Here is a 14452-nt window from a genome sequence, read left to right as displayed (position 1 = left end):
TGTTTATTTTCAGTCATGACTGAAAGCTTATGCTTTTAAAATGTATAAAATATCGACCATGGCGTTTGTTCATTATTTTGAAGCCTATAGTTGACATTGAATGTTACCCAACATAGCATCAACTTAGATAAAGAGAGGTAAAGTCTTTTTTGTATTCTCTAATATGATTATTTGGTATAGCATAGGCCTAGCCTAGCTCAAGATAGGGCCTCATGCTCTATTATTAGGCCTAGCCTAGGCCCCACTTACTTAAGCTAGGCCTAGCCTACATCACGAATCACGCAACAACACAGGGCCTTACCTGGCTAGGTTTAGGCGAGCATATAATATGGATGTCGTTGTAGTATTAGGCTTAGCTTAGGCCTAGTAGAATATGCTTGCTAGATGCACACTCGACTTCTCTAGAGGCTGCTGTAAGCCAGACCCTAGGTAGGCTTGGCTAGCAAGTCCCAGGAAGCAGCAGGGATTTCACTAGCAGTGAGTGGTAGGGGAAGGGGAGGATTGGGGTTGATGAACATCGATGAATTTTTAATAGGATCCTTTTAAATATAACAAGAATTCAGCATCAACATCAAGAGTCATCTCTTCTTGTTGGATATGCACTCACTGACTTGGGTTGTTTTCATCACTTCAAGGTGTCCTACCAATTTGTGGTAATATAAAAGTCTATGTATACAGTAGCTTTTATTTAGTAGTGGTAAATCCTTAATAAATGCAATTTTTATTAGAACTTATTTTTTCCATTCTAGCTTGTCTTTAATCATTGCAAATTTGCCGATTGCTTTAAAAACATCGGAATTGATGTGTATCTTCCAAAAAAATACACTATGTCAAAATATAATCAAGTTAATATATCAGTATCGGTGAATACATTTAAAAGTCACGTTTTGTACTAAATGTGGCAAAGACAAGCCAAACCAGTCACTCGTCGCAAAAATCGATTTTGAGTTATTAATACAGGGTCAAAGGGTTAAATAAGAGCTATAAAATGGTAAAAAATTCATTCAAATCCGACATTTCCTTATGAAGTTACAAGCATTTAAGCATACAGCTGTTTAAAGAACAATATACTGTATGAGAAATCAGCCTTCAAAGTGATTTCAGGCATTTCTCATGCAGAAACTATCATAAAATCTTTAAAAAGTGTTGTTTTAACATTGAAATTGGGAAAAATAACAGCACAGCATGATGTATAGATACAATTTGCGACGAGTGACTGGTTTGGCTTGTCTTTGCCACAAATGTTGATGGAAACTTTGCATAGTTTTGAATAATGCATACACAGTTTTAAACGACTTTGAAACAACATCAACAACAAATCAAGATTGAGCAAAAAGAACAAACTCACAGGCTAGCCCAAATACAGCCCTATGGTGTGCCAGGGAACAAAATCCATGCAAATTTTTACAGAATGTTGTCACTGGAAACATAATCAATTAATAAGTCTTTCAAATCCTGAAATTGTTGGAGTTTCTTTGGCCTTTCCAAGCTCTGGAACCCCTCTGAGGGATTCTGAGCTGGCCCTGCTTCTGGGTTCCTCACTTAATTTATTGTACTATAATATATAAAAATATTGTTGTCATGTGGCAGGATTGCCTAAAAATGAAAGCTTTTTCTATATCAAGGGGCTCTCCTCACAAATACAACAAATAATCATAATTCTATACATAATTCAAGTAAAATATATCCTCCTTCAGACCCTATCGGACAAATAATAGCACTATGGCTGGGAGATAAGTGGTTACTGTAGTAGTACAGTCTGGAAGGGCTTTTACAAATTTGTTTTTTTTGTAATTTCATACAAACCACTGCTGTGAGTAATATTAATAGTAAGAATATCGGGAATTATGGACATATTTTTAAGTTGAAGCATTTTGTTTAGGTTTGTATTGGGTATACAGTTGAACTTGCCTAAGTCAAATCTAAAATGCCATTGAAATATTGTTTGACTTAGATAAAATTTGACTGACAGATTGTTCATTAATAATGGAAAACACAACAATTTGGCATGTAAATTAGATAAAATTTGACTTACAGATTGTTCATTAATAATGGAAAACACAACAATTTGGCATGTAAATTAGATAAAATTTGACTTACAGATTGTTCATTAATAATGGAAAACACAACAATTTGGCATGTAAAATAAGATCGACTTAGAAATTATTCATCATAGACACAGTTGACTTAGGCGTAAGATATGGAAACAATTCATCAAAGTAATAATACCTACATGATGGAGTCTCAATACACTCAAACTTGTATATGTTTTTTCATTTGAACAACAGGAGTGACAGAATGCCTTCAAAATCAAAATCGTGTGCTGCCTCTGGAAATCTTGGTGTTAATGTGAAGCTTTCCAAATCAGGAAGAACAACCAACTTTCAATTATCTTCTAATAAAACGGTACCTACATTCAAATATTTACATTTTTTATTTATGTGATATATTATATTTATTTAATATCAAATATAATAAGATATACAATTTTATACTCAACATGAATACTTGGAGATTTGTTTATTTTTTGTTGGTGTCTTAAAACATTTAAATGCAAATGCTATATTCATTACCCTAAATCTTTAATTTTTTTAAATTAAAATTTCTAGATTGAAGATGTGTGCAAACAGGTTGCTGAAGAAGAGAAGGTATCTGCCAGAGAAATCATCATCAAATACAGTGGCAAGATATTAAACAGATTTCATAAACTTAGCTACCTTGGCGTTCGGCCTGAAACAGTTCTAAAAGCAGAGGTCTGATAAAATGATTAATCCATTTCTTATATGATTAAATGCTATTATATTTGGCAGAAGTACAGTACTGGAAAAGTAGTTATTTATATTAGAAATTTGAGAATTATTACTGTATATATTTTTACATTTTGAGCAAACTCTGGTAGAGTATGCTTGCAAATCTGATCAAACAGTATGTCTAATGGATGTGTGACAATGTAAAACTCTGTCCACACTATCCAATTTTCTTTGACAAAAAAACTATTGAATGCCCATATATAGTCATGATGTGCCTGTATATGGTCATAATGTAATGTCATCATGACCATATTTAGGCATGTCACATGTTTTTGTCAAATAGAATATGATAGTCTGAATAACTGTCTGTTGAGTTTGACAAACATAAAACTAAGGAGTACTATATACCTGACTTAACCTTTGGTATTGATAAGGAATTTTAAGCTAAAAAAGTTGGTGCATATGTATTATAGGCCTATGTTCTTTTTTAACTTATGTTTGTTTTGATGCCTGCCATTGTTGCGTCAAACAAATTTTGCTATTTGTGAAGTATGGAAAATGAAAATACACGACACTTCCAAATTGTAATATTTTTGTATTCTTCAGGTGGTTGAAGTGAAGAAGTACAACATTAATGTTCAGAAGGAGAATGGTGAAACCATCCCAATGTGTATTGAGAATATAAATACGATTCAAGAAGTCAAGAATATGTTAGCTGAAAGGTTAGAGGTTGGATCATCAAATAGTGTTGAGATGGAGGTCAGTTGGTGCACAATAATGTTTAATAAAAAATATTAAGAGTACACAGGGCTTATGCAAGTGATTCTCTAAACTGAAGGTATAATAGACCTATTTCCAAAGTATTCTAATTAATTTGTTTCCCATGTGTACATATGTAAAGTATTAGTAGATATTAAATGTTTTATAAAGTTTTTAGGCATTATTTATGTTTATTTTTTTGTGCACAAATTTAGTTATTTGATAAAGCATAATATATATGTGTGTATTATAAGTATTGTCAATTATAATTTTGTCATTATTTATTTTCAGTTTTAATATGAACATTTTTAATAACAATATTCTTTTCTTTATTGTTGTTGATAAAATTATTATTGTCAACTGTTTGTACTGGTAATTTTGTTGGTTGATAATCATCTTTTTTTTCTGTCTCCATCAACAGGTGAAGGGTAAGAAAATAATAGGGAAGGAGAGTCAGTCAGCAATCTCATTGGGATTGGATGATGAAGCTTTGGTGAAGGTGAAAGTGGTTAAACGACCAGAAGCAGCATCAAATAATGGTCAAAATCAGGAAGAGAATGATCGACTCGATGAAGCTACTCTTCAGGTACTAGAATGTTATTGTTCTGTGTGACAATTAATATTATGGTGATAGTTGTGGTTGCAGTGGTGATGGTAGTAGTATGTCTAATTTTATATCTGTTCCGCAAACCTTACACATTGAACCAAAAGACAAATGACAGATTTGTTGCAGACATACACATTGAACGCAGTCAAAGGGTAGAATAACAAAAATTCCCGTAATTAATCTGCATACGACAACACCACGTATGCACCTAACATGTTTTGAATCGCTTCACTGCTTGCAACAATTAGAAAAGTATTTTGTGCTATACGTTGTACTGCACGAAAATTCTATAATGGTGTGTTTGGTAATTGTAGTCATGATGAATGGTATCCATCAACACAAAGTATTTAGTAAGTAAGGGTCCCAAGTCTTCGGCAAGCTGCGGGAGTCTCCTGAAAATCGGGACTTTCTCCCGCAAACATGCATGAATCTTATGAAAAATGACCCACTTTCTGAAATTCATGATGTTTGCACGTTTTTACTACTTTATTTATCAATTGTCTCACTAAAAAAAGTGACAGTGGATACCACCATGCACAGATAAGAGCTCATTAAACCCCTGAGTAATTATGAAAGTGACGAAAAATAATGGTATAATATGATAGTGGCACGATGATGTGATATAACTAAAAGATGTTTATCAATTAAAGTATATATACTGATGCATAAAATTTGTTTTACCCCATACAGGAGCTGTTGAGTAGTTTTGTTGTAGAGGCAGGGAACAATGTTGAGGTAGTGTTCTCATTTGACACCACCGGTAGCATGTTTGCCTGCTTGGACCAGGTGAGTTAGAATTTTAAAATAGTAATATATGTATGGTATGTTTTTGATGACTATTTCTTGAATCATCTAAAAAATTATTATCTTTGATGTTTTTTTTTTTTTTTTATTATAATGTAGTCATTAGATAAATAATTTATAAAAAAACAAAATGTATAAAGAAAAAATATTTACTTTGTATTAATTTTGAACTAATGATTCTTAATGCATGCTGCATATTGCATTAGCCAATGCTCAATTTAATTTTTATTTATTTCTGTCTTTTGTGTGATAACACTTTCAGTGGAGTAGCACTGGTGTCACAAGTGGATCACAAGTAAAAAGAATAAAAGAAAACCAAAATGGAAAAAAGATGAACTTAAACCAAAAACTAATGAGTTAAAGAAAAACAATATGTACATAAAGATAAAACTACTGCATCGAAAACAAAATAGCTAAAAACTTACTACAAAATTGAAAAGGAAAAGGCAAAAATAAAAATCTGTAAAATTTGGATTCAATATTTTGTCTAGAAGAGAGTAATTAAATAGTATTAAATTATATATCGTTTAAACGATTTTTAAAAGACGGTATGGAAAGTTCATTAAACATTGTTTTAATTTTATTTGGAAGGCTGTTGAAATTAAAACAATATTTAATGAACTTTCCATACAGTATTTTAAAAATCATTTAATTAATCTGTCTGCTCTTTCTGTCTGTCTGTTTGTCCAATGCAATGCAGTCTGCTAACTGTTGGTGGCAGCAACATTCCATGGTGGCAGTCTGATAGGATCGATGTTGAAAACAATTCGTCACACTTGCCCTGACATGACATGTTCCAGAATTGCTTTAGCCATACAGCACTGTTGGCGAGACTTTACCTGAAACCTCAAATCTCTGGTGGAAATAAAGATTATTATGTACTTAAAAAGAATTTTATATTGAATTTGTGTAATATAAACATATTTTTAAAATTATACCCGCAGGTCCGTTCAAAAGTTGAGGAAACAACAAGCCGTCTGCTTCAAAATATTCCCAATATCAGGATCGGCATTATGGCGCATGGTGATTATAACCATCATCAAAGCAAGTACGTATTAAGAAAGTGTGATCTGACAAACAACCGGAGTAAACTCATTCGATTCATTAATGACGTTCCATCAACTGGTGGAGGTGATTCTCCAGAGGTAAAATTAACTTTTTTTTCAGCCATTTATATTAATCCTAAATTTCAATTTTGTTTTAATGTAAATTACCTGTAGGATATACATTTCGGACTGTAGTAAATACACTTACAACTTTGAATTTCTTATTTAAAGAAAATAATAAGATTTCAAATTCCAACAAGACACAAAATTAAGTTTTCACTAATTTAAACTTTTTTATTTCTACAAATTACTAGATTAGATTTGTCCATTAAAATTGAAAAAAAAATTTACATTACTATGACCATCCTTTCCAAATCACCTTTAAGAAGTGATTATTTTTCCTTTATTGATAATTTATTATTCCCTTTTACTTTTCTTTTTCCTCTCTTTTATTGAGGAATACTGATCCACAAATAGAAATGAACTAACCAGCAATTTCTGTTTTGTTTAATCGACAGTGTTATGAATGGGTGTTGAAGAAAGCACAAGAGTTAAGCTGGACCGAAGGATCTGCCCGAGCATTGGTGATGATAGGGGATGATGTGCCCCACCCTCCATCTTTCACAGATCAACATATCAACTGGCATACAGAGCTTGATAGATTAAGAGATATGAACATCAAGGTATAATACAGTTGCCATAACATTGACTTTAATGTGTTATAACACATAACTTTATATTTTAGCATAGATTATTTTACTGCAAGTATAGGTACTGTATATTTAACTACAATTTCTGTTTCACTTTGTTAAATGAATCTTTTTAAGACTTCTTCTCTTAAATACTGTGGCTAAGACTGACATTCACAGCTTAGGGGTTTTTCATTTTTTTTTGTGGTGAAATAGCACTTTTATTCTACATTAAATTAAAACAGTAAAATCCTGTATCAAACTTTTATATAATACATGATATATGTTATTATATACACACCAATCTACATACATAGACACCTATATATACATATCACAATATATACATATACATAGGTAAAAAATAATCAGTATGGTAACAATCACATAATTATTTTCAGTATTTTTTCTTTTTTAAACAATGTTTACCTTCGTAGATTTCTATATGCTTGTCTTGATGTGCATTTAATCTAAACCACTGTTGCAGTGTAAGCCTGCACCTCTAACAAATGACTATTGTAACAAAAATGTATGATGCATCCATGCTTGCATGCATATGTACATAAGAAGTAAGAATTAAGAACCTATGTACATATCTATTGTAAATAAGAATTAAACTACATATATTTCATTGAAACTATATGAAATTCGTCAGGGATATTGATAAAATAACTATAATGTGTACCACTTTATACTGATGAATTTATTTGTTGGATTACAGGTGTACAGTGTGCAAGCCATGCACGGCCCTTATAATGCTAACTTTTTCTTTGAGGAGATGGCAGAGCGCACAGCTGGTACCTATTTGTGAAATATATATATGCTGTCTCTTATACACATCTAGATGTGTATAAGAGACAGCAACGTTCACCTTTCATCAGTTGCCTGACGATCGCAATAGCGTGAAACTCCGAGTAGCAACATTCTGTTCCAGCGACCTCCAGTTCTATATATATATATATTATATGTATTATATGTATTATATATGTATTATATATAATTTACAATCATTATATTATCTTTCATTGTTGTTTAATCCTTCATTAATTACTTAATGATCACAGTCTACTGCTGCCTTTGAACTACCGCATTTACTCTGCACATGCTCAATTTTACAATTAATCAATCTGTGAAAATCTTAAGTCATTAGACAATTTTATCTGAAGAGTGTTGCACCATGTATGTGTAGCACGAAACAAAATAGTTTTTCAAATATATTTGATTTGATTTTCTTTGGGATAACATCTTGATTAAACTTTCTCTCTTTGCTGCTATTCATTATAATACTATTTTATCAATCTTATTGACAAGACATGCCTAGTATGCTTGACATTATAACCCCAGAGTCCTTGGTTCAAGCACTTATGAAGCACATACTGAGCTCTCTTTGAGGGAGTATTCCATAATGCACAGCAAGTTATTCAGATATTAGTATTCAAGCCTATCACGTATCCGCTTTTTGGGTGGAGAGAAACAATGGGCAGTTTTTGCAACCTTACAAAAACAATAACGAATACGTTAATTATCATTATCGTCATTCATGCCTGAAACATCCTTGACAATATGTTGTACAAATTGAATGTGATGCAAAAAGTATGAATGTGATGCAGAAGTCATGAATCGATATCTTACTATAGGGGAAGGGTTGTCTAAAAATTACGAAAACGTATTGTTATCCTTTTCGTAAGCTTGCGAAAACTATCTAATGAATGCATAATAAAATGCCTTGCCACGGGTCACAAACAAGTTGCTAGGTTCTGACTCAAAACCCTAATTGTTTATTTGAAGCCCATACTACTACACCATCTTCTCTCACATGCAGTACTATATTTTTATATTATACTTTTCTGATCAAAAACATTTTTAATAGACAAGGGTAAACCAGTAAATATTATTATTTTTTTTTTTTTTTAGAATGAAAGATATGTTGCTAGGCCATGGTGGGATCCAAGTCTTGATAATGGTCAACCTAGATATACTTATGATGAGGCAAACGACAAATGGTCAACTTTTGGGAGTGGTATGTATATTTTGTATTTATTTTTTTTAGTGTATTTACACCCAAAAATGCAACAAAAGTTGATCTGACAGCTTTAACTAAACATGATTATTGAATTGAAAGATTAATGATTTAATGAATTATTGGATCATTGGGGTGTCTTTAATTGTATGGGCATGACTATAATACATGATGTGGCTAATTGGTTACTTCAGCAGTTAAAAAAGCACTACCGAATATCTTGCCTATATGACGTATGATATTTCATAGAAATATATTTATTTTATATAACGCATATAAAGATTCTAGGCATCTGATTTGTTAAGAAGCAGGCAATAGAAAAATATTACCCTATGGGATAGTACTTTTTTGCCCTGCTGCGTGATATGCAATCTCTAGGCTGTATTGCTATGTAGGTTATGACACACACGAATGGTAAAGGAGATGCGACCTCTACGATGCTGAGAGAGATTGACCCTTTGATTGCCTAGGCCTGTAAAGTAATCTTAGGCCTACTTAGTTTGTACTGTCTTAATTACTTTTTTAGGTCTCATAGAATCTATGTATGAGGTATATGAAACAAATATTGACTACTCTAGACTCAGTGAACGGTGAAATCTATTGCTCCTTGGTAATGTGGAGACCGTAGCTTATAACCTCGGGGCAATAGATTTCACCATTCCCTTCATGAGCAGTCAATACTTGTATATTATTGACTTATAATTGAGATAAACATTATAAACTTCAGATAAACTAGATTGTAGTTGTGCCATAAAATTTTTGCATGTTTTTTTAACCAGTGTTTCTATTCCTCTTCATTACAGATGAACCTAATACTGGACGGAGGTTTCTTTCTTCCCGAAGAAGTAAACGTAGCAATACAAGAGCGTCTGGGTCAAAGTACAAGGAGATGTGTGGCATCATGTAATAATTTCAACCTTGTTTTAGGTAGATACTAGAGAGCTTTTGATTGCACGACGACCATAGGACGTAGAATATAATGAGGTCACATAAAGTCATCTGCACATGCAAGAATCTTTAGTTCTCGCAGTTGCATGGATTCTAGGCTGGATGAGTGAATCCGTTATAGCGTTGTGTCGTTGTGCAAATCAAAAGCTACCTAATACTGGAGTGCATAAAAAGTAATGTTATAATACTGAATTTAATTCAGATTTAGAAACAACTTGGTTTATGTTATGTTTTGCATGCTTCAATTTATACTTGAAAATGAAAAAAAATTCTTCTTTTGCATTACATCAAATATATGTATGAAAAAATATTCTAAATCAATTATTTTTGGCTAGAAGCATTTGGTGTCACATATGTTGACCTTTTATTTTTTCCTACTGGTTTAAAGATCTATCCAGATTATCAGATTTTCAAAAAACTTTTGTATGTCTGTATATAGTCACGATGTGCCTAATTGTCATTACGTGATGTTCAATAATTTCCGTTGAGATATTTTCTTTGGAAAATTATTTAAAACATGGAAAAGAGGACTGGTTTTGTTTATTGGTGAATGTATATCTTATTGGATCATTTTATTTTTGTTCAGGACTTTGATTTTGACTTGTTTCCAATTGGTTCATTTAATATGAAGTACTGAACCTGTTCAAAATTAAGAGCTGAATGTGTACTGTATTCCATAATTATAATTGAAGTACTGGGGTTTGTTTTTTTTTTTTTTTATCTGAAAATTTCCAATTTTATTAGATTCACATGGCAGTATATCGTTATAGAGACTGAATGTTTATCCAATTGGATAAGTTTGTATAAAGTATTTTTAAACATAAGGTGTTGATTTTTGTTCACTATTAAGGGAATAAACACTTTTTTTGGAATTGACAATTTTTTTTATAAAGTATTGTTCAGAAAACTTGTACTCAATGCATGCTTATATACCTATGTCAGTATGGCTTAGTCGATGATGAAGATAGTGTATTAAAATACTGTAAGTAAAACAGAAAATTATACTGTATTCTTGTTTACATTTATTGTTATCAACAATTATCATTGAAGAAATTTTGACATTTTGTAACAAAATAAGACTACCGTATATTATTAATATTTCCAAATGATGAAAAATCATTTATAAGATAAAATATTTTCAAGGAAATATTTTAATTAAAGTATATTATTCAGAAATATTTTTCTCAAAGAATTTTATCTGAAATAACATATCAACATTTTATTGTCATTGAAGAAATTTGGACATTTTGTAACAAAGTAATACTATTCTATTAATGTTTCCAAATGATGATAAATCATTTATAAAATAAAATATTGTCAAGGAAATATTTTGATTAAAATATATTATTCCGAAATATTTTTTATTTCCCAAATAATTTTAGCTGAAATAACATATCAACATTTTAACTTGTTTCAATATAACAAGAAGAACTAGGATATCGGTATCAATCCTAGTATAATCATATTGTGGTTGTATCTAACTTTATCACCATTACTTAAAAAATGCTTTACTTTGTATGAATTTGGTATTTTTCAGAAAGGGTGGACTTCAATTCAAGTGTTTATTCACTCATATGTTATGCAAAAACAAATGTATATGCAGTGGGGAGAGGAACACTAAAGCAAAGCAGTAAATTTATTACTTTGTTCCTTCAGCCAAATGTATTATCTACAATAGTAAATAACTAAATAACATAACTTGATTAGGTATATTTCTTGTAAAGTACTGATAAGTATCATAAAATTGGTTCAAAGTAAATTTAATGATAATTTGTTTTAATCCTGCACATGACAAGAGAGAGCTCAGAATTTACTTATCCAGTAGTGTAAGTATTTATGTTGCTATGTTAATAAAAGGGACTTGAGTCGCCACCAAAAAGAATACCTGTAGATGAAAACATATTTGAACACTTTGTAAAGTCACTATAAAAATAATAAATAACAAGGGTCCCAGAAGAGACCCTTATGTGTAATAGAATGTTGTAAATATTATATGTGTTATATTAGGCCAAAAAAAAAAAAAATTGTTTGTTTGCCCTCCGCGCCTGCCCCTAACTCACTGGAAAAAATAGGGGCGGAAAAACAAAAAAACTTAAGAAAAGTTTTTTTTAGCTCTTTTCTTAACAAATTAAAAAAAATATGAGTGAATTTATCTGTATTTTTTGCCAGATGCTCTACAAATTAGTCTAAAGTTGTTGTCCGATGTAAGATATTGCCATTCTAGGCCTCTGTGGGTTATTTTTATTCCATCTGATGAGTATTTAAAAAAAATAAATAAATAAAAAAGAAAACTTTATCCACCCGCCCCTATTTATCATTTTTAATAAAAGCAGGGCAAACAAACAATTTATTTTTTTTGGCCTTATTATCATTTATTGTTATTACCAATGTTTCAATTTAAAAAAAAAAAAGTAATATAAGATAAAATAAATGATCAAAACATTTTAACTTGTTAACATGGAGCATGAAAAAAAGGGTTTGTTTTTTTTTTCTTTATCTGAAAATTTCCAATTTTATTAGATTCACATGGCAGTATATTGTTAAAGAGAATGAATGTTTATCCAATTGGATAAGTTTGTATAAAGGTGTTGATTTTTGTTCACTATTAAGGGAATGAACACTTTTTTTGGAATTGACAATTTTTTTTATAAAGTATTGTTCAGAAAACTTGTACTCAATGCATGCTTATATACCTATGTCAGTATGGCTTAGTCGATGATGAAGATAGTGTATTAAAATACTGTAAGTAAAACAGAAAATTATACTGTATTCTTGTTTACATTTATTGTTTTTTTTTTTTTTGGCCTTATTATCATTTATTGTTATTACCAATGTTTCAATTTTGAAAAAAAAAAGTAATATAAGATAAAGTAAATGATCAAAACATTTTAACTTGTTAACATGGAGCATGAAAAAAACATTGAATAAATTTTATTGTGGATAAAGTAAGAAACCAGAAAAGCTGGGATATCTGAACCGATCCCCATACAGATAATCATGTCGTGGCTGTATCCAAACTTTATCGCCAGTATTTAAATTTAGTATACCTATATTAGTGGATGTACTCAAGCGATTTTTTCTATCACAGTGAGCCCCCAGTTGAAATACTCCATTGAGCATTAACAGGAGACTGGCTGTTTCCGCATCCTCGGTGGCAGATTTCATAGCCATGAAAGAGAACACATAGGTACCCGGAATACGACATGTAAATTTTCCAGTCAATTGATCGTAGTCGTTTCCAACATTGCTAAGAATAATATTGTATCTCACTGGGTCGTTTATTGATATTTTACCATCGTATCCTGTTAGAACAACTGAAAAAGCAGATTTCTGAAGTTGAGAAGTTGTATTGCTGTTAATTCCTGCTGATTCCATGATGCAGTTCTCTCCCTTAGGCCCACTTGGACCTGCTTTACCTGGTAGACCGCCAGGGCCAGTTGGACCTACTGAGCCTTTATCTCCAGGCATACCAGGCTCGCCTCTGGGACCTTGCTGGCCTGTGTCACCCTTCTGGCCATGTGTTCCTGGGATGCCAGGAACACCTGCTGTTCCAGGGACACCTGGTTGCCCAGGAACACCAGGAATTCCAAGAAGACTTCCTGGGGTGCATGTTTCTGGAGACTTCTGAGCATCTTGGTTTGCAACCACAAAAATGTAGCAAATAGATATGCTGAACACAAATGTTTCTTTCAAGTATATCATAGTCATGCCACTCGTACACACACACCTATGTAAAGAATATTACTATATTGCTTTTAACTCCTTCATAGCACAATAATGATGGTGCTGAGAGTGATGATAGTAATAATGATGATTGATGATGATTAATAATAATAATGATAATAATAAGTAACCATAGTGATAATATAATACCAGTCTGAAAGCTAATACTGATGTCAATGATGAAACGCTTGATAATATAATACAGTAATAATAATTAGATACTGTACATATTCTTAGAATTTGATAACTTGCTGTAATACTATAGTAACATTTATCTTTAATGATGTATTTCATCATTTTTTAAGCTTGCTAATCTGGGATGTTGATTAAGTGAACTTAAAACAAGATTCATCACTGAAAAATTACCTTCTTTCAAAACTACAGGTAGATTAAGATCCACAGTAAAACTAAATATATATAAGTGCTACTTTTCATCCTGTGATTTAATGATTAATTTGGTTATCACAACTTTCTAACCAAAAACAAAATACATGAAATGAAATTGCTTTACTAAATTTTAATATGTAATTATTTCAAATAATTACAGATTTTATGATTAAAAAACTAGTAAAATAACTTGAATTATTAACTGTAACTTTTAAATGTTTACAGGGTCCATATCAATGCTCACAACCCCTCTCCCCTTCGCGTGTTTCCTGAATATGGATTTGCGAAGTACAGTTACATAGAAATTAATATCCCTACTGCATTATTTATCATGTCCGACTCCTACCTCTTATATTTTGATGAAACCAACCTTGCAATAAAGTGTTACTTGCAGAAAACCAAATTTGCCAAATCTGCTTGATTTTGTTCAGTATTTGAATGTGAAAGTGTGCCTTCTTGTCTCTTCAAGATCTAAAACTGGAATGATTCACATAGACACTCCTGCATTGACTAATGCCATCAGCTGTCAATCATGCTCTATCATTGGGCTAAGCTCTCATTCATGTTTCTCTGATTGGTTATTAGGCATCATGTGATATCACCTGATGATGGTCGAAAGTATTTATACAATAATTATGTTATTCTGAGGCAGATGCATAAATTTTGTTTGATTTCTTTACACACATGCACACACACGCACATCTCTCTTATACACATCT

The 14452-nt window shown here is 31.6% G+C and overlaps 2 protein-coding genes and 1 long non-coding RNA gene across 5 annotated transcripts; 2 read left to right on the top strand and 1 right to left on the bottom strand.

The window, feature by feature from the left end:
- Positions 1–7472, top strand: LOC117102762. The gene is made up of 9 exons (XM_033243169.1): positions 1–137; positions 2289–2406; positions 2610–2753; positions 3357–3509; positions 3931–4095; positions 4807–4902; positions 5865–6065; positions 6485–6649; positions 7377–7472. Exons 2-9 carry the CDS (start codon positions 2299–2301, stop codon positions 7464–7466), a joined length of 1122 nt encoding a protein of 373 aa, XP_033099060.1. The 5' UTR covers positions 1–137; positions 2289–2298; the 3' UTR covers positions 7467–7472.
- A 229-nt stretch (positions 7473–7701) lies between these two features.
- Positions 7702–12382, top strand: LOC117102764. Of its 2 annotated transcripts, XR_004444471.1 has the most exons (3): positions 7702–8675; positions 9479–10448; positions 12209–12382. It is a non-coding gene; the product is annotated as an uncharacterized LOC117102764 (long non-coding RNA). The 2 variants fall into 2 exon arrangements; XR_004444470.1 differs by lacking the exon at positions 12209–12382 and having other exon boundaries at positions 7710–8675; positions 9479–10625.
- Positions 12383–12521: 139 nt separating this feature from the next.
- On the bottom strand, positions 12522–14224 carry LOC117102763 (otolin-1-like). Of its 2 annotated transcripts, none has more exons than XM_033243171.1 (2): positions 14104–14224; positions 12522–13350 (listed from the first exon to the last, which is right to left on the bottom strand). In XM_033243171.1, the coding sequence occupies exon 2, from the start codon at positions 13329–13331 to the stop codon at positions 12555–12557; it is 777 nt and encodes a 258-aa protein (XP_033099062.1). In that variant the 5' UTR covers positions 13332–13350; positions 14104–14224; the 3' UTR covers positions 12522–12554. The 2 variants fall into 2 exon arrangements, with proteins under 2 accessions (XP_033099062.1, XP_033099061.1); XM_033243170.1 differs by having other exon boundaries at positions 14080–14202.
- Between the last annotated feature and the right edge of the window lie 228 nt (positions 14225–14452).

This window comes from Anneissia japonica, unplaced genomic scaffold (genome assembly GCF_011630105.1).
Source record: "Anneissia japonica isolate Jap-2015-1 unplaced genomic scaffold, ASM1163010v1 scaffold288178_len262860_cov156, whole genome shotgun sequence".
In the NCBI taxonomy this organism is placed as follows: Eukaryota; Metazoa; Echinodermata; class Crinoidea; order Comatulida; family Comatulidae; genus Anneissia; species Anneissia japonica.
The sequence above is the reverse complement of the archived record's forward strand: the minus strand, read 5'-3'. Positions and strand labels throughout refer to the sequence as shown.

Coding starts and splice junctions, on each gene's coding strand:
- LOC117102762 (XM_033243169.1), top strand. CDS start 2,299: ATGCCTTCAAAATCAAAATCGTGTGCTGCCTCTGGAAATCTTGGTGTT. Junction 2,754..3,356: donor AAACAGTTCTAAAAGCAGAG/GTCTGATAAAAT, acceptor TGTATTCTTCAG/GTGGTTGAAGTGAAGAAGTA. Junction 3,510..3,930: donor CAAATAGTGTTGAGATGGAG/GTCAGTTGGTGC, acceptor CTCCATCAACAG/GTGAAGGGTAAGAAAATAAT.
- LOC117102763 (XM_033243171.1), bottom strand. CDS start 13,331: ATGACTATGATATACTTGAAAGAAACATTTGTGTTCAGCATATCTATT.